This window comes from Alosa alosa, chromosome 20, assembly GCF_017589495.1.
Source record: "Alosa alosa isolate M-15738 ecotype Scorff River chromosome 20, AALO_Geno_1.1, whole genome shotgun sequence".
Taxonomy (NCBI): Eukaryota; Metazoa; Chordata; class Actinopteri; order Clupeiformes; family Clupeidae; genus Alosa; species Alosa alosa.
This window is the reverse complement of record NC_063208.1, coordinates 24,631,621-24,651,036: the sequence shown is the minus strand read 5'-3', so window position 1 is coordinate 24,651,036 and position 19,416 is coordinate 24,631,621. Positions and strand designations below refer to the sequence as shown.

The 19,416-nt window shown below is 42.4% G+C and overlaps 2 protein-coding genes across 2 annotated transcripts; both read right to left on the bottom strand.

Annotated features, from left to right (window-relative positions):
• Nucleotides 1–304: 304 nt before the first annotated feature.
• Nucleotides 305–10,378, bottom strand: LOC125285826 (homocysteine-responsive endoplasmic reticulum-resident ubiquitin-like domain member 2 protein). Its single transcript, XM_048230461.1, has 9 exons — nt 10,256–10,378; nt 9,582–9,756; nt 8,248–8,325; nt 7,678–7,803; nt 4,618–4,736; nt 4,156–4,272; nt 3,381–3,641; nt 1,556–1,664; nt 305–1,158 (listed from the first exon to the last, which is right to left on the bottom strand). Exons 2-9 carry the CDS (start codon nt 9,729–9,731, stop codon nt 985–987), a joined length of 1,134 nt encoding a protein of 377 aa, XP_048086418.1. The 5' UTR covers nt 9,732–9,756; nt 10,256–10,378; the 3' UTR covers nt 305–984.
• A 3,815-nt stretch (nt 10,379–14,193) lies between these two features.
• On the bottom strand, nt 14,194–17,962 carry LOC125285486 (TOG array regulator of axonemal microtubules protein 1-like). The gene is made up of 8 exons (XM_048229943.1): nt 17,744–17,962; nt 16,808–17,279; nt 16,386–16,590; nt 15,979–16,084; nt 15,568–15,800; nt 15,196–15,354; nt 14,445–14,570; nt 14,194–14,296 (listed from the first exon to the last, which is right to left on the bottom strand). The coding sequence occupies exons 1-8, from the start codon at nt 17,861–17,863 to the stop codon at nt 14,284–14,286; spliced, it is 1,434 nt and encodes a 477-aa protein (XP_048085900.1). The 5' UTR covers nt 17,864–17,962; the 3' UTR covers nt 14,194–14,283.
• Between the last annotated feature and the right edge of the window lie 1,454 nt (nt 17,963–19,416).

The following is a 19,416-nucleotide window of genomic DNA, read 5'->3' as shown; positions in this document are numbered from 1 at the left end:
CTTCCAACCAAAGATCGTAGACTAAAGGTTAAACATTATCTTCTCACTTATGTACTGGCTACTTTAGTAATGCTGATCAATTGTGCTCTTGTGCATTAATATTTCCAGCAAACAGCCCGTTGAACCAAGATCCTTGATTACTAACTGGTTGAACTCAGTGGATAAAAAGCGTCTGTTCTTTGCCATGACTTCTTCTGTAACATTTTTTATATCATGTAATGCTATATGTAGATGTCCTCAATTGTAGCTCAAATTCAGCATGCAAAAATACCAGCCAACAAAAAAAAGAAAACAGACCAACTAGTGATTTTCACTTGGTTTTCTGGACCACCCTTTATAACACTTCAAATATCAAACAAGCATTGATTTATGAGCGAGACGATCACACACTGACCACACAGATTAGGGGGGGTACCTAAAGACTCTTTAGTTCCAAACTTCTTTTTTAACGAAAATAGATCATAACATTTTTAAACATTAAAAATTACAATGTAACAATGCAGCCTTAAAGGCCCACTCACAGTTCTCACAGTTGCTTAGATTGGAGGGCAACTGCCATGATGTACAAAACCACTTACAAAGACGATCTGTTTCTCTCCAACTACTTTACACAAAGTGTCTGCTCTGAAATCAGTTACCACACAGAGGGACTCACATCGCTCTTCTGTCAATTTATGACTGCTGATTGAAATAAGACACATTGTCTTTCTTTTTTCTCACTCACGCACTCTCTTCCTGCTTACATGGACCTGCTCAAATGTTTTTATTCACAGTTTGAGGGAATGTGCATAGGATCTACAATTTGAAATGGGCCCCATAAATGATGTACGCCATAGTCTTTTGTTTTGAAGCTCCTATTAACACGTGTCCTCTCATAAACTCAATGAGGAACCCACAAGAGCAAACAAAGGCATAAGTTGCTTCTTGTCACAGTGGATAGGGGCCCCAAAGTGCAATCACGTATTGACCTACAACTCCCATGATTCAGTTTGCTGCGTTGGGAACGCCCTCAGGGATTAGGGAGGTGAAGAAGGTGGTGATGAAGGACCAGGCGGAGGAGAAGAAGCCATTTTGGTCGTCTTCTCCCGGGGGTCCCTCGCTACCTTCCTCTGCACTGTCCCCATCCTCGTCTCCAAAGCCATCGTCTATTACGCGCTCCTGTGGACAGCAAATACAGAGACGAGGGAAAAATGTGAATCACTATAAAGCTACTTCTTAAATATGTGTCAAATCTCTTAAAGTCTTAAATTGTCTATAGAATTATTCAGAATACTACAGTGCTCCTCAAACGATTGTAAATACTGCTGTGTACCTGGACAGAATGGATTTAAAAAGCTAAATGCAAACACTCCATGAATCTCCCTTCCTCCCTTCATTTATTCATTCATTCATTAATTCCTTCCTTCATTCATTCATCTAAAATGTAAAAGTTGTCTCTACAACCTGCATTGGTCAACACAATACAACAATACAAAATAATAAAGCAACTTCCAAGCGCATGTGTAGAAAAAGTGTGTGAATATGTGCACATGAAACACAAATTGGGATGGAGTACCATATCCTGGAGGTCATTTAGATCCCCGTCCAGTTCGTCCTGGTTGCCCCCGTCTGCCAGGTTCTGTAGCTCGTGCTCTAGGTTGAAAGGTAGCCAGCCGGCTTGATGACTTGGGGGGAAGGACCACAGGATGAGCATACAAACTCAAAGTTAAACTTGAAACCCCACTATGAGCAACTTGACCAGACAGTTTATGTTTATGTAGTTATTCAGACAATAGGTAAGAAGAAAATTATCTGAATTCATCCATTTTTCAGACGTGGAGGGACAAGCAGCACAAACCATCAACACTATGACTAGAACCAGTGAGACTGACAACCACACTGCTCTACACTGAGTGGGCACCTGTTTGCGGAGCCTTGAGCCCAAGAAGACTTGTCTAATGTATCTGAACGTACGCGCCACTATCACAGTGGAAGCTAGTTGTTATGGCAGATGCAATGCCAACGGAACCTTTCAGTTACGTGTCCGTTGTAGCCTCCCTGTAAAAAACACCTGACTGTGGCTGAAAGTGTGGCAAAGGGAAGTTCTGAAATTGACAAATAGATCAGCTCCACTGGTACGCAGAGCCTTGTGTATATTTTATGATCATACAGTGCTGGACCTCACTCACTTCCACCTGCGCGCGCACACCACACACACACACACACACACAGGGATGGAAATTAGCATCAGCCAAATGAGGGTAAATTTACCAGCCACTGTGTCGGGTAAGTAGATATACCAATATACAGTCAGATACAAATCATTTTCAAAGGCCCTGACGGTTAAAGGGACACCAGGCAAGCCTGATGCTTTTTCTCTACGAAACTTCCCTCGCTCGGTCTGAAGCTCTTTTCCTTTTCTTTGCATCTTCCGTCAAGGGTTTTCACTGCTTCTTCGCCGGCTCTGCCATTATACACACGTTTGCAACAATCGCTAGCGTTTTGTTAGCCTCCCTCTGTGCTGTGGATGCAGGATGGAAACTGAAACTGCTTCGGTCGCCGGGTACGATACACTGAACTTGCATGCGGGATATTCTTCCTACAGGCAGTAGGGGCAGGCGAGAGAGTCTTCATTCGCCCTGTAATGAGTCATTTAACCATATACCGACTTACGAAGATGAGTAATTAACACGAAAACGTTGCCTGGTGTCCCTTTAAAAATGAGTCTTGTAGTAGGGATCATGTAATGTTATCAGTAGCCTATAAGGGTAAATCATGGTGAGTTCAAGTTACCTACAATCACTACCAGTGAGCCGCAGTCTCCCTGGGAAGCGCTGCATTGGAGCTTAGCTGTGCTTAAATCGCCTAGATATCTGTAAAATCATTTTCACAAAATGCTAACTAAGCATGCGTGTATTTAAGTTTCTTAAAACGGAGCTGTGCTTAAATTGGTCAATGCATGATTTCATTACAGGCCAAATAAAAAAATATTTTGTTATATATATTATGTTAAATATAGCCTAGATATCTGTAAATATTAAAATCAGACGATGTAGGCTACACAGATCAAGTTGGATTACAGCTCCATAACTCAGACCAATGGATTGTGTCTTAAAAGGAGCCACACCACTTTTATAACACTATGGCATATGATAGCTGTTCTGTTGACCTTTAGTTTTGTTGCTACTGTGCATGGAGGACAGGCCAATTATGAGTTCTGTCCAACATTGGTGGTAGGTTTAGATCAAATTTTCATACCGTATCTCTAGTGGCTGGTAAAAAAGTTGAGTGGCTGGTAGATTTTGGAATCCACCAGCCACAGTGGCAGGTGAACTAAATATTGGATTTCCGTCCCTGACACACACACACACACACACACACACACACACACACACACTTACAGGTAGAGCAGCAGCATGCCTCCAATGACCATGACGAATCGGTTGAAGGAGGAGTAGAAGTAGATGATGCTGAGCAGGACGATCGCCCGGGCTCCTGTGTACACCCAATCCAGCCAATCACGGTTCTGATCCTCCCCATCCTGCCCCTCCCCACCAATGGGGTCAGCAGGAGCAGCCTGCTGCTCCTCTCTGGGCTGTTCCGATTGGCCTGTGGGGGAAATGGGCGTTGCGGTCTGATAAAATGCAGCCAATGAGGCTTGCCTGACAGCAAAGAAGAAGACAAGAAAAGAAAAGAAGAGAAGAGAATACAAGGTTGTTAGGTAAATAAAATTGTGATCTGTGCTCTCTCGCTACCCAAATTTGTTAACTGCTTCCCACAAAAGAATGCTTCCATGTCCTATGGCATGTCTACAATTCAGTTTCTCAGAACCAAAAAGGCTTTTTGGCAAGCAAAGAATTCTTCATATGAAAGAGGTATTCTGTACAATGCAAATAACGCTGTGAAAACTGGCAGCCAAGTGGCTAATCAAGTGCTGAAAACGTTAGAGGGTAAAAAGCTGTTGATGGAAACTGTGTGTGTGTGTGTGTGTGTCTTATGTGTAGCACACAAGTGATCCACTGAATGAATGAGCAAAGAGGCCTGGGCCTTTGAGTACACCTAAATCACAGAGCAAAAGTGTGCACTTGCTCCGAGTGCACCCTTAATAGCCTGGGAGTAAAAGCTCAAGTGCTCGCCTTCCCACAGACACAGGAAGGCAGTGACTCACTAACTCACTGGTGCATGTAGAGCTGCCAGGCGTAGGCCTGCTGCCACCACAGGAGGCTCATGGGGCTGATGGGAGCGGTCGTTCCGTAGGGAGGACTGGCTGCCTGGGGGAACTGGAGCCAATGACTAGACAAGGGGAAGAGATTGCGTCAGGACTCCACTCCAAAGGCACAGGGGAAATTAGCACAGAATTGGCAGAGAGTGTGGGAAAAAAGCAAGGCCAATTGCATGCACCTGGGTACAAAATCACCTACAAAAATAATACACATAAACATACACCACATGTACAGTATGTATGCATACGTATGCACACACACAAACACACATAAAAAAACACTGGTGAAAAGCATTTGCATGAAAAATGTGGAAACCTAACACACAACTATACAGAGAGAGCTGCAATGCAGAAATAAAAGATTTGCTTAAACCAGAGGGATGTAAAAAACACACCACCACACACACAGCACTGACCCTTGTGCAAAGGCAGGATGTGCTGTAGTGTTGATTAAGTGACCTTGCTGGTTCTGCCCGCCTGTGTGCGGCCCTGGAACATGTAACAGGCCAGCTGCAGTACTGGTACTCTCTGTGCTCTGAAAAACAGGAAAAAAGATCTTCAGCTGCAGTGTGTGTGGGTGTATGTTGTCATACTATGATGAACTTCTGATGTGTGTGTTTATGAATGTAAATGTGAAAGTGTGCAGTGTCTGTGTGTGTTGTTGGGGGCCAAGCAGCGAAGCTGCGAAGGCACCCATTGTGTTTCTATGATTTCTTATTATTGGGGGCCAAGCAGCGAAGCTGCAGGGCAACCCTTAGTGATTCTATCTTTTCTTCCCTATTATTATTACGCTTCCGCCATTGAAGTCTATGGCAGCCTATAGAACCGACTGGTGAAAAGTTGTGAAATTTGGTACACTGATTGGGGACAGGCCAATAATTAATTGCACCAAGTTTCATGCGGCACCTCCAGCTCTAAGCGCCACCAACAGGCAAAGTTGGACATGCGTTCCGCATGCGTAACTTTGACTCGTATGCCCAATTGTCAAAAATGAGGTATCTTTGGAATCCTTGGACCAAGCCGAAGTTCAACGCACCCTATGGACGTCAATTTCCGCCATGATGGATTTTCCGCCATTTTGGATTTTGTCAAAACCTTTAAAAGTTTCCGCCTCACATAGTTTGTCCGATTTTCAACGAAACTTAGCACATAACACCTTCAGACCAATCCAAGACAAAGTTATCGATTTTTGTCTTGAACTAAAACCGTTAAGCCAGTAACAACCAATCGAAATATCTTGTTGAAAGCCACTAAAACAGGAAGTGAGCTCATATCTCAGCAACCCTTTCATCTGTCATAACCAAACTTTAGTACATGGACTTATATCCCCATCTGTAGAGCACTCAAAAATCTGGTGACCTTTGACCTCTAGGGGCGCTGTAATTAGCGAAAATGCATTTTGGCCTGTAGCTGTTGATGTGTTTGGAATTAAAACATACTAGTGGTGTCTGGTAGTACTTTTGGATGTCCTTAGGCTGACCCAGGCCAACTTGTGATGTCAACATAATTGATTCGCCGCCATATTGAATTTAATCAAAAACACGAAAAAGTTTTCACTGGTCACAAATTTTATCTGATTTTCACAAAAATTGGCTCAGACCATCCTCAGACCTTACCTTATCAGTGTTTAATTTTCTGGAGCGATTGACAGAAGCGTTAAGCCTGTAACATAATCGAATTTTGCGTGCCGCCAAACAGGAAGTGAGCTCATATCTCAGCAACGGCTTTCATGTATCAAAACCAAACTTAGTACATGGTCCTCAGGACCCACCAGGAGGGCGCTCAAGAAATTTGGTGACCTTTGACCTCTAGGGGCTCTGGAATTGGCAAAAAATGTATTTTGGCCTGTAGTTGCTGTATTATTCTGCAATGGAGGTCAATGGCAGCCCATAGAACCGTCTGGTTCATCCTGATGATGCACAAATAATTTGGTGACCTTTGACCTCTATTGGGGCATTGAAATCACAGTTTTGATGATCAAATGATCATGATTTGATGATGAAAATCAGTTATGTTTTGATGTGAAACTTGACCTTGTAACTCAGCCAATCTTGGGTTGTTTGACATGGAACTTGTTGTGACTGCTTAATGCTATATGCCTGATGCCACGGCATTGAGTTGCATGGCAAATCTGGACTTCTGGACTGCTGAACTGCCTGCTTGGCCCCCTCATTGCTGCTTGCAGCTATATTTGTTATTGTTGTTGTTTTAATTCTTTGTAGCTACACCTACACCTTTGGAAAGTGATGTTTTTCTACACAGTAGTGTCCCAGCATTCTCTTATTGTCACCTTCACAGCGTGAACAATCGATTACCCTACTGAAAGAAGAGGCACTGGGTATTGAGTAATCGCTTGCCTTGGTTATTGTGTACTCTACTGGGTTAGGTCTCTGTGGAACAGATGCAACATTGGCACTTTGTGAGTGCATAATGGAATTTGGTTATCTCTTTGGAATTTGGAGTGTTGGAGTAAAGGTACTGAATGTAACCAGAGGGTTAAAGCGGAGCGAGGAGGCGCAAACGCTCGGACAATTTTCCGCTCGATTATTGCAAGGGGAGGGGGGAAATCCCCTTTATGCAGACCAGAGTAAACCCCGCTGCACTAATGTCAATGGAGACTTGTGGAATTTTACCAATAAATTGGTCATTATGTCTTTCTGGATTTGTTGAGGGTTTTTGGAAAATTTTTGTCATAATCTGTAAGTGTTTGGGATCATTTCAAGCCTAAAAGTGTAATTTTAGTGTTCGATTTGTAATAAAATAACCTAATATCAGACCATGCTGCTGCCAGTTACTGTCCGTTGTTAGCATGCTAGCTAGCCTCTTAGCTAAGGTAACATTTTAAACGGAGAAGTGTAATTTCTTTGAAATGACAACTAGCTGAATAACATTACTGACATTAGTTAAAGGGGATAGTTTATGCTCAAGTGAATTTGCAACAGTATATTAAGTTTAAGTTTAAGTCCTTCAACTAGTCACTTGTTAGCGATAGCTGTACTATTGCCATAGCTACTCCCATCCACTTATATAGCATTTTAACTAGCGTTAGCTAGCAAGCTCTCGGTTCACATGACTAATTAAATTATTCATATCATGTCCTAAAGAATGATTCATTGGTATCATACACGATTATATACAATAATACTGTGAACACAATTATGTTTATTTGTTCTTATTGCTTATTAAGACCTCAGCCATTATCAAAGAGAAAAGGATCAACCAGAGAGCACAAGAGTGACTGGTGCGATGGTGTGTTTGTTATTTCCTGGGAGGTGGAAGATATCAAAACACCTACCATTTTCTGATATGATGCATCTAAGCTCTCAAACATCAAATATGTGTGTGTGTTTTTTTAATGTATTTTGCAATGTACTGTATGTCTGAGTCTCTAAGTCTAGAACTAAGTCTAAGTCTAAGCTCAGCAACTCACGGTCCTACAAGCAACCGTGAGCAAGCGACACTGCAGGAGGACTTACAGCTGGCCGAGGGTCTGAGCTGGAGCTTGAGTGGGACTTGCTCTTAGTGTGTCTTCTGCGCGGCTGAGGGGAGCCTGGGGGAGTTCGGGAGGCGCACACCAGGTGGAGCATGTGGTACTCATCCTGCTGTGGAGAGCAGCCCACATGGAAGGTTAAGCCTCCACAGAGAGTCACGTCACTACAGTGGCGGACGCAACACGGTCACGTTCAGAAAACCGGGACAATGCCACAGAAAGCTGAGGACGCCTTAACTTTGCGCCACAAAAGTGTGCCAGACATAAATAATTAAATAAATTAATATACAACCCTAATAATACCATAACAATACAATAAATAAACAAATACATGTATTAGACAAAACTAAGTCATTAAATGTACAATCAAATCTTCAAAAGAAAGCAGTCAAAATGCTTACTTTCCTTGTGTGAAAACCACTCAAAAAACTCAAACTTTGTGTTCTGTGTGTTGGGTTTTATGGGGGAAAAGCCTTTGCATAACTTCTTCACAGTCATGTTAAATCTCTGTGAGGTAATAGCAACCAAATGGATCAAGGAAATGCTTGGGGCTTACCTTTCTCAGCACATCCTTGAGTTGCAGGTCGTCCGAGAGCAGCTTCCCTGAGTACACTAACCTCTGGTCCTTGGAGCTCTGCAAAGAGCAGAAGACCGACTGACTGACCCACATGACCTAACATGACTGGATACGACAGTTTGAGACCATGGACAGTGCCTCAGCTATGTACTGAACCTCCAGGGCCACTCTCGGTAATGACACCTAATTGGATGGAGGCGACTTAACCAGCATGTGGAGGATTACGGCCTTTCCGTTGTAGGGCAAAGACGGGGCTCCTAACCTGCTATTCATTAACAATGCAGGTTGCTACAAAAAAAACATAGCACAAAAACTCCAACTGCAAAAACTACTTCATGACAAAAACAAATCCAAAAAGGAGTGATGTCATCACGTCATTTCTATTTATTTTTAACTGCTGTGAGTCACGCTAGTAAGGTCGGCAGAGTGGGAGACCCAAAACAAAACAATTGGCAGATGCTTAACACCTCCACTTGAGAGTAGGCGGCATACTTGACTGAGTCTTTTGCATCATAGAAACCAACACAGTAGTTATTACTACATACATTTTGTGCTGGTGGAGAATGTGTTGCTAGAGCAGATTACACTCCGGAACAAAGGAGTCACACAGCCTCCACTCTGACGTATAATCTGATGTTTTATTGCTACAAATCTTCTGAGTTAATTCCAAAAACACCAACCCATGTATTCCCCTTATTTCGCCCCCGCACGCAGACAGGGTTGCCCAGGTAACTTGGTCATCCAGGCCTAGTTCTTGTAAGGACACTGTATAGCAGTACTACAAATAACAAAAAATGTAATATCCCAAATGGAACTGACATTTTTATTTCCCTGGCCTGAGCCAAGAACATCTTCATAATAATGTCTGAACACCAAAGTAAGCTATTTAATGCAACTATTCATAAAATGAATCTTACAGCTGTGGACACACCCACTGACCTATTCAGAAGAACAGCACAGATTCTAATCAGCACAAGCACAGCATGATTACATAACCACTAGAGCAACAGTAACACACACTCACACCGCAAGTCATTACAAAAAAAATGTACAAGAAATCTCAAACACAGAAGTCACAACTGTGGCATACTTATGACAAATGTTATTTGAGTCATGTAACTTAAGATATGACATGTGACTTGCCCCTGTGGCTCAGGGCCTGAGCATAATGTAAAGCTGTGAATTTCAGCCAAACATGTATCATTTGTAAGTTATTGTATGTGTGCACTAGTTAGGGTTAGCGTATACTGATACTGACTGAGAATGAAAAATAGGCATTTAGACATCAACACTTGCTTGCTATGGTTTCTTACCGGTTTACTGGGATAAACGTGTGAGATGTGAGTTTTCAGCTTCTCCACCGTCCAGTTCAAGAAGCAATATATGGTCTGGTCATCATACTTCTGATTGGGGGCCTTGATGACCAGAGTAACGGGGATGTCCATATCCATGGCTCGCAGCATGGGTCAGGGGAAGCTATTTTAAATTATATTAAGTTAAATGAACAGTAAAATCAACGACAAGGTGTAATAGTCATTCAACCACAAACTGCGACTAAGTTGTCCTTCATTAGCTGACATCCAACATCCGTGCGATTTTGATGAAGCGACACTAACGTTATGTCATGGTCTTCGGTAGGCTAGGGTGGATTCGTTAACCTAACGTTGTGTTTACATTTCGGGTGGAAGCTGCAGTAAAGCTGTAATATGTTCAATCTCTCAGTGTAAATATATTCATAACAGGGTAGCTGTGAGAACAAAGTTGGTTAAAATGGAAAATCCTTGTTTGCAAAGGCAAAGTTAGCAACAGTATAACAATATCAACTAGCTACAACCTGTATGTCAACCTACATACTACAGCTAGCTAGCTAACGTTAACAACAACATCAGATGCAATCAGCTTGGAATCTACCTAATAAGTTAGCTAGCAGGAATTCAGGAGTTCGTTTCTCTCCTCTGAAAGAAAATGTTAAGCTTGTCATACATACCTGGGGAGACACGTGCGGCAATTTCTCTGAAACCTTCGCTTTTTATTTGCTGAAACCCATAAGACTAGCATGGGTCGCCGGAGTTGTAAAGCGAGAGCGCTTTAATGTCCGGAAATGACGACACAAGTTTGCCGAGACAAACCGCTGATTTGACAGCTTACAAGTAGCCCAAGAGGAAACTAAATATTTTGTTTAGAATTTATAATTTACGAATCTATAATCACCCAAAGAGTTATATTCTTTACATTAATTTACATGTATATTCTTCTTTTGTTGTTTCGAATGTGCCCTAGTCTGCAGATCAGGAAGGGTCAGTGGATCTGGGAAGGCCGCATGAAAGGACAATACATGGTCAGGTGCTGTTCTAGCCCATTGAAATCAGATAGAACAATGCATGTCTAAATGTCATATTGAATGTAATATAAGAGTGTGGCACGTACTGCTATTAGTCTTAAAGAGTGTAAAACTATAGACCTTCAGTCATATTTTACCAACCCGGTAAATATGTATGCGGGTGTGTTGCGAGGGTTTACGCCGCTCCACTCGGACCAACCAGGGTCGGCTGCCCCGTTATCAAGTGTGATTTGTGTGTCGGGACCAAAACAGACCATGACAGCCCACGTTGTCAAAACAATCTTGTAACAAGGGAAATCCTGAATGATATGGCATGTATCAGAGTGCGGGGAAACATTAACAGAAATGCTTTTCATTTGCAGCCAAAGCTGAGTTCCAAGTAGATGGACAATCATGAGGAAAGCAACATGTAAATAATCAAGATTTCACGAGTGTGTTACGCTATTGTAGCAACCTCAAATATTGTTTTTGTTAAAAATGTTGATTGTTTGTTCATGACAGTAGAAATGGTAAAAGTACAAATAGTAGAATGGATTAGGAAAAGAGATTACTAACCTGTATAAATAATAGAACAAGGGGAAAGGTATTTATTTTTGAAAAGTACTTTCTGACCTATGACCTCTATGGGAACGTCAACTGTGCTTCATTCCTGTGCTATTCACCCCTTGCAGACACGTGACTTAAGTCACGTGACGGCTCCATGCTGGACGGCAAAAAGATGGGAGACGGTCGGCAAATTACATTATGTCATAAAGACTATGATGAACTGAACACCATTACTATAACATCTTTGTAGTTCAATGTATTGCTGTTTGGGGTCTGATAGTCAAAGAAGATGCCAGTGGTGTTGTTAGATGAAATGGGTCATGATAGCAAATGTAAAGTTATTAAAACTGGTGGTAACAGCAAGGGGAGATAACGTTACGTTAGGCTACTGTAATTAACATTATGGTAAATGAACACCCATAAGTATTTCTGGACTAAAAATATTGCAAAGCGATTTGGTTACTTTATTTGTCTTGCTTTTTATCAGTTGTAACATAGTCAAAACGTTAAGAATGTCATATCAGAACATGAAATAATAACTAGCTGCCACACTTAGAAGCTAGCTATTCTAGCTAACGTTTATCGTAGCTCATAGTGCTAGGGCTAATGTAACTTCGTCAGTTTGTAACGTTGTCCAGCTTAATAAACTTACTTCTTACATGTCTTAAGTTAAAGAATTGAAAGAAATAGGAAATTTAAAAAAAACTTGAACGGTATTATCTGTTTACATTCAGATCTTGCCAAAGACTTTGCCTAAGTGCTATCTGCTGTCCTGTTCAGAGTCTATGGTTGCTATAGCAACCGCTGCTGTGCTTCATACACTTAGGAGATAAGCATGCAATTGTGGTTGAAATACTCCCGAAACACAAAGAAAACAAACCAAAATATATCTATGAAAGAACATGGGATGTTGTTGTATTCCAAACAATAAGCCAACAGTCGTGGAAGGGCATTACTACGGTTAAATCTCACTATAATCTCCTAGCTGTGCGATATGTCCCATTACAACCCATTGATTTGATTCGTGTTCTTGCCGTCCACTAGGCTATTTTGCTGTGGCGCGAACAAAACGTGACGTCACTTGCAAGGGGTGAATACATGGATTTCTATGCAACGTCACGAAAACATGCGTGCGCAACCAAGAGGCAGAAAGCACCATAGAACAGCATAGAGCAATGCAAAAGAGCAAAAGAATAAAATGAGTTTTTGTGCTGAAAACTGCACCAACACTGCATCACTGGCGAAGAGAGCTCAGCGCCGCCTGTACTTCCTGCGGAAACTCAGGCGAGCAAGTGCTCCACCAGCCATCATGACCACATTCTACCGAGGCACCATTGAGAGCATCCTCTCCAGCTGTATCGCTGTGTGGGGTGAAGCTGCACTGAATACAACAGGAAAGCCCTGCAGCGCATAGTGAACACAGCTGGAGGACATTTACACCACCCACCTCACCCGCAAGGCGACCAAAATTGTGAGTGATGCAAGTCACCCCGCTCACAATCTGTTTGATCTACTGCCCTCTGGGAAGAGGTACAGAAGCCTGCGCTACCAGACTCACCAACAGCTTCATACACCAAGCTGTAAGGATGCTGAACTCTCTCCCTCCTCTCCCCCCTCCACCCTCAGCTACATAACATCCTGGACATTGGACCCACAATGGCCGCCTGCACTACTCCACTTGCACACTTGAACACTTGCACACTTTACAACTTGGTGTTGTTGTCCTGAAAACACAACACTTCTGCTGCTCTTACATAACTTGCACCACTATGCCACTTTCTTTATTACTCAGGTCAAACAGAACTACCCAAGCCTCTTATTGGCCTGACTTTGCACTAGTTTTTTATTGACTGTCTATGCACAATTTCAACAAAATTTTGCTGCTCTTATTTTTTCATTATTATATGTGCCCTCTTATTTACTTATTTACTTACTTTTTTGTTTACTTGAATGTTATGTTTGTCTGTGGACTTAAAATTGGTAAAATATGTCTTGTCTTCACCGTGGGATAGTGAGAAACATTTCGATCTCTTTGTATGTCTGGAACATGTGAAGAAATTGACAATAAAGCTGACTTTGACTTTGACTTTGAATTCGAAATCACAATGGTTAGAGAATGTTAAATATGTTCAATATCCCTAACGGAATGCATGTCTTAGCCAAAAAATGACCAAATACAATGTTATATTAATAATGCAAATGAACGGCAAACTTTGAAATATAGTCTGAAATGAGATATTTTTATTAATCTGATTTGAGACAACAGGGGTATACAAAGTTCTGATTGTAGCCTACAGCCAAAAGCGGTTAGGTGCCGGATGTAAGATTCCCATTAATTTTATTGACGTTTGGAAAAATTTAAAAGAGTTTTACAGCATGTCTTGAAAATGCCAAAGGTACAAGACTGTGCCACCAAGCATCCCATTCACTGAATAATCAAAGCCCAAAATGTAGTTCTCCCTGTTTACGCTTTCATGTTGTGTGGCCGTAGACATTTCTATCAACTACTCGTGAGTAGATCGTCAGGTGGTGGCTTTAGAAAATGCAAGCTTCTGCTTATTCATAAGGCAGCAGTGTTGTTAGGTTCTGCAGGGTCCTCCTGAAGGTGAAATTCCCCTGAAAATTCATATAGGTATTTACATGGAGTAATAAGATTTGGTGTGGGAAGTAGGAGGGAAAGCAATCTAACTTATGTTTCCCGTAATCCTTTTTCAAGAAAATGTAAATAATTTATTGTTTCCAACTGATAATGCTAATATAAAACATCATCAAACCTGGGTTGTTTCTTAACCAATGACTTCGGCTTTGCTTTTTTGTCACCACGAGTATGTCAGCTATTAAAAATAATAAACATTTTGGTTGGACCTCTTTGCACTTGATTTTCAGGTGATCAAAATGAGTGTTCATTACTGTTTATTGTTTCAAAGTTTTATAAAGTTGAATCAGTGCAGACAAACATATTTTTCATTTTTGTTTCTTTATTTTATGTGTGAAAAGGATGTGCATTAGCGTATCTCTACAGCACTGCCCCCTGTGTGTGTGTGTGTTTGTGTGTGTGTGTTTTTTTCACACATGGTGGTGTTTTGTGTGTGTCTGTGTGCGGTCTCGCCCTGGCTCTGATGTCCACTTCAACGCAAAGGTCTGGCGGGAAAAAAAACAGCACATTACCAAGACAATTTAGCCTGTATGTTCACAGATTAAACAATACTGAATACCTAGTCACTTTGATAAATAAATGTAAAGTAAAAGTGTTTAGTGTTTATGGTGTCCGGTGATGTTTCCAGTCCACCTTTTCTGGCATTTGTTAATAAAGTCCTTCATGCGGATTTGATCACTCAGAGGGGCGAACCTTTCCACCATCTTGATGAGGTCGGGATGGGAGGCCACTACAGACAGAATGTTTCGGGCCTGATTCCTGTTTCAGACACAAAATACATCAGCACCCATTGATTCACTGATTCATTAGTTTATGATAAGCATATAAGTATTATGGCTTTAACATAATTTTGATGGTACACTGACTTATAATTGGAAAAATGGCATGTTTGTCATTGCCTCTGGCCCTCCTAAAAGATCTCATATCTCATATATGTAATGTAACTTATGTAGCCTAGGTGAACCCTGCCAAATTTATGTTTGAATTTGCTCAGCAGATTCTCAGAGACTTTGGAATTGAGTTAACAACTAAATATAAAACATTTGTTTACAGGAAAGATGTGTCAATGGAGATTTGATAATCAGTCAGGTGTCAGCCAGGCTATAACTTTTGTGGACACTACTGGAAAGTGAATATTAAATCACAAATTCTTCACTATATTTTAGCAGTAAACACACTATTTCAATGCCATGCACTGACAGATAATTACATTCAGTATTGCTGTATGACATGAGATGACTTTTGGATACCTCATAATAGAACAGAAACTGTTGCTGATTGGCTAATTTAGAAACATTTACTTTTACTTTTATGAATTTAACTGACACTTTCATACAAAGCCAATAAGTAAATGATAAGGAAACAGAGAAATAGGGCTCCTGACCTGACTTCCAGTGTGTTGTCAAGGGCCAGGCAGCTGGCAGTATGGATGAAGCGGGCAGTCAGGTCGTTTTTGCCGGACAGGAGACGAGCTGCCCCTATGACCTCCGTCACTTTCTCCAGGTGCCGTGCAGTGCTTTTCCTCACTGCTGTATGTTTGTGACTAAGAAGAAGCAGAGAACCAATGAGTCACGCCAGGAGAATGGATAAGCCAGAGATCCAGGGGAGACAAGGAAACAGAACCGGGAGAAACAGCTGAGACAGAGAAACAACTGATACAGACATCTACATAGCCAGATAACACAGAGAAAGTTGAGAAGCACTAGAAAGCAATTAACCAGTACAACCCTGCTCTCTTTTTCTCTCTGCCCCTAACCTGAGCCCTCCGTTGATGAGAGCGTTCATGCTGCGGATGGGGTTGGTGTTATACACCATGTACCCCAGGGCCAGATCCATGTCCTTCATGAAGCTGCTGGACTCTCCAGCCTTCGGCAGCAGTGTCCGGGCTGCGCCCTCGGCCTCCGCATCCATGTCCTGCCCCAGGTGAGCAAACAGGTGGGCCAGCGTCACCATGGCAGCACGGGACACCACTGAGCGCAGGTTCTTCACCTGGTTGGGAGGAGGGAATTAGAATGACAGCTTGCACCACTTTGACTTGACATGTATAGAATACTGACAAAGTAAACATAATTTCTTTGGTAGCATCATTAAGGCATTTCAATAGATATTGCCTAGTTTGAAACAGGACAAAAGATGCTCCAGAATGTTTTCCAGCAGAGAGCCTCACCTCTTGATTGACGGCCAGACAAACATCATGCAGCCTGGGCAGCAGCACGTTGGCGTGGTGCTGAGCCAGAGACCTGATGGAGATCAGGGCCTCGATCTTCTTCCCCCTGCAGCAGCACCAACAACACACTCACATCAGAGGAACGTGGTAATACATGGACTTGGTTCAAGTATTCCATTTCCAGCTACTTACCAACTCTTGCCATGTAAATCCTATGTGTTAGCATAGCCTAGACTATCTACTCTAAAGGCATGCTGTTCTTTTAACATCAATATCTCAGCATAGTCTAATCTATCTTAGCTGAAAGCCTACGATTTGTCTGGATAGCGTAATAGCTTAGCCTATCTTGGCAAAAAGCCTTTCATTTGTTAATATATCAGCCTAGACTATTTAAGTTATACTCCCACCAGTCATCGTCGCTGAGCACCGTAAAGGCCTGCTGGAGGGCCTGCTCGGGACAGGACAGTGGGCGCAGTTTAGCCAACTCTGGCAGATTCTTGGCCAGCTGGGTCTTGCTTGTATGCCTCGCCTCAGTCACTTTCCTCTTCTTCACCTCCTTATGCTCCCTCGTTTCTTCCTGCCTCCCTGCCAGAGACTCAACAGACTTTTGCTCTGGGAGGTCAAAGGTCAAAATGTTTGTCTGAAATCCTGTCTACATTTGCCTTGGCAAACAACTTTGTTATTTGTATTGATATCTGCACTGATATTTAATTAGACTAATAAAGACTGTTCTGTGTGTGTGTGTGTGTGAGAGAGAGAGAGAGAGAGAGAGAGAGAGAGAGAGAGAGAGAGAGAGAGAGAGAGAGAGTGAGAGAGAGAGACTACTCACCTGTCACAGCAGTGACCCCATTGAGTGATATGGTGTTCTTGAGACGGGGTAGTCTACTCTGGAGCTGTCTGTGGCTGGTTGTCTTTGGGGGGGCGGGGATAGCAGGGGCAATGGGTGAATTGAGGAAGGGCAGAGTACGGGGTGCCGGTGGGGTCCTGCGATCCACAGGACTGAGGCTGCCCACAGAGCAGCCTGTCTGGTCCGAGGCCTTGGCATCATTGAGACTGGCAAGTTTGATCTCCTCAGCGAGTTCCAGGACCTCCTGCAGGAGTTCCTTGCGAGCCTGGCGCTCCTTCTGCTGAGCGCTCAGGGGTCTCAGCATAGACCTCACAGACCGCTGCAGCTGGTGGTGGGGGGATGCAGGGGGTATGGGGGCTAGCAGCTTCCGTTGGCCAGGTGCCGCACTGGCATGCAAGGGCTGGGGTGGGCCCCAACGCGTTGTGGGATCGTGGGACAAGGTCAGAAGATGAGGCTGCAGAGAGGGAAGAGGCAACATGTCATCAAACATGGCCACCATCTACACCCTCTGACACACAACTGCCCAACCGCCATGCTGCATTTGAAATCTTCAAACTGTTTCACTATAGTGCACTATTTAGTAAATAACTAAGGCATCATTATATTATTACATTATTAATGATATTATATTATAATAACATTACAAAGTAGCTGTATGAACAACATCATAATTTGTTCTAATACCTCTATGGTAACCACTAACCCAAAAAGTGTGACTGATAATCAGATTTGACCAAAGCTGTATCCTTTCAAAGGTCACTTCATAGATGCCCATCATCAAAACATACTTAAACATTGACCTTTACCCTTTCAGCATAGATACCAAATGAAGTGCAGGGAACATGGAATATTAGATTTAGTTATAATTTAGGCTATGTAAAACTGTACACCGGCTCTTAGATGTTTGAGGGAACTCACACATGCGGTACAAATCGTGTTCTGATTCTGCTCCTGGCGTAAAATCAGGAGCTGTAGCATCATTTTTTTCATCTCCTCATTTTCTGCATGGAGTTTTCCAAACTCCTTTTGAAAATCCATTGAACTTAAAATTTCGCCGATAGGAGCTACTTTAAAATAAACTGTATAGAACTTAAATATAATCTACTGAGCAAAATCCAAATATCTAGGCTACTGAGAAGCGAGTGAGTCCTAAGGTGAAGATGCATCAAGTGATCTGAAATGACGATTTTCGCCCATAATGGTGACCTCACCATTATGACGTAGGGGCGCAGACGGCAGACACCGGTTGCACCAACTCTTTGCTACGACTGCTCTTAACTGCTAAGTTGGTCTTTGTTAAGACCAGTCTTTAGAATTGAACTTAGGTGGGTAACACCTTTATCTTTATATGGCTCTGCTTTTAACTACCTAGACAGAGGTTTTTCAACTGGCCGCAGTGACAGCAGACGCCTGTTTTCTGGAGGCATCTTTGATGCTTTTCTCAAACATTCTGTTTTTACCCTGTCATGACAGCCCACGTTGTCAAAACAATCTGTTATAACCATAGACAGTAAAAGCAAAGATTCTAGAGCGCTACGCTCCGCTCTAGAATCTTTGGTAAAAGGTTGTAACAAGGGAAAGTCTGAATAATATGGCATGTATCAGAGTGGCGGGGAGACATTAACATTCTCGTCCGGGACATTAAACATTCTACTGCACTATGATATCGTATTCCAAAGTTTGTTACAAACATTAAGCATATTCATACTCCGACTGTTTTTTTTATAATAAAAAAAAAAAACATCTTTCGACAAGACTGAAGGTTACTCTTCTGGGTGGCTAGCAGGCTCGAACTGGTAATCTGTACAACCGGGCAAATGGCCGGTGGGCCGGTCCACATGTGGGCCGGTGACCTCCGGGATTTTTTTTGTTTTGTTTTAAGTTATTTAGCCTATAAATGCAGTTGCATCCATTTGGATTGGGGGGTGACAGGTCAATCATTTTGGCCTCTTCATGACAGGTTCAGTGTGTGTTACGATCGCGCCCCCCTGCCTCACCCCTCAAGTGGATTTGTCCAAGCAGCCGCTTGGTTTGTGGGGAAATATAGCCTACGAGTCCATGCATGGTAGCCTAGGCTATATAAGTGCCCTCCGCTGGCTGGTATTCACATCATCGCAGTTTAACCGTAAACAGCAATCAGAGGTGTCTAATTTTATTCCATAAATATTGTTTTTATAGACGTAAGTTGCGCGCGCTACGAAGAGCTTCCATTTACTGCACCATGTAGGCTACTGTAGTGCGGTTTGTCTGTCAACATAAAAAAAAACTCCGGGTACCTACAATTTTCGCACAACTTGGTGGAAGAGTGTAGCACAGGTTAAAGAAAACCTATTCATGTTTGGACTCAAAAGGAACTTCAAAGTATTTCCCATATAGTAGCCTTTAAGCTCACAACGACAGTGAAAGTGGAACTTGGAAAGTGGAAGTCTCTCCACCTAGTGTTACATTAGATGCACAATCAATCGCGAGTCGATGCACGTAAAAAGTATCAACTGGTAGGTTAGTAACGAAGGTAGCCTAATTTTGCAAAATGTGATGACGGCACACAAACTTGGGCAAAAACGTTTAGTATACACTTGTGGTGATAGCCT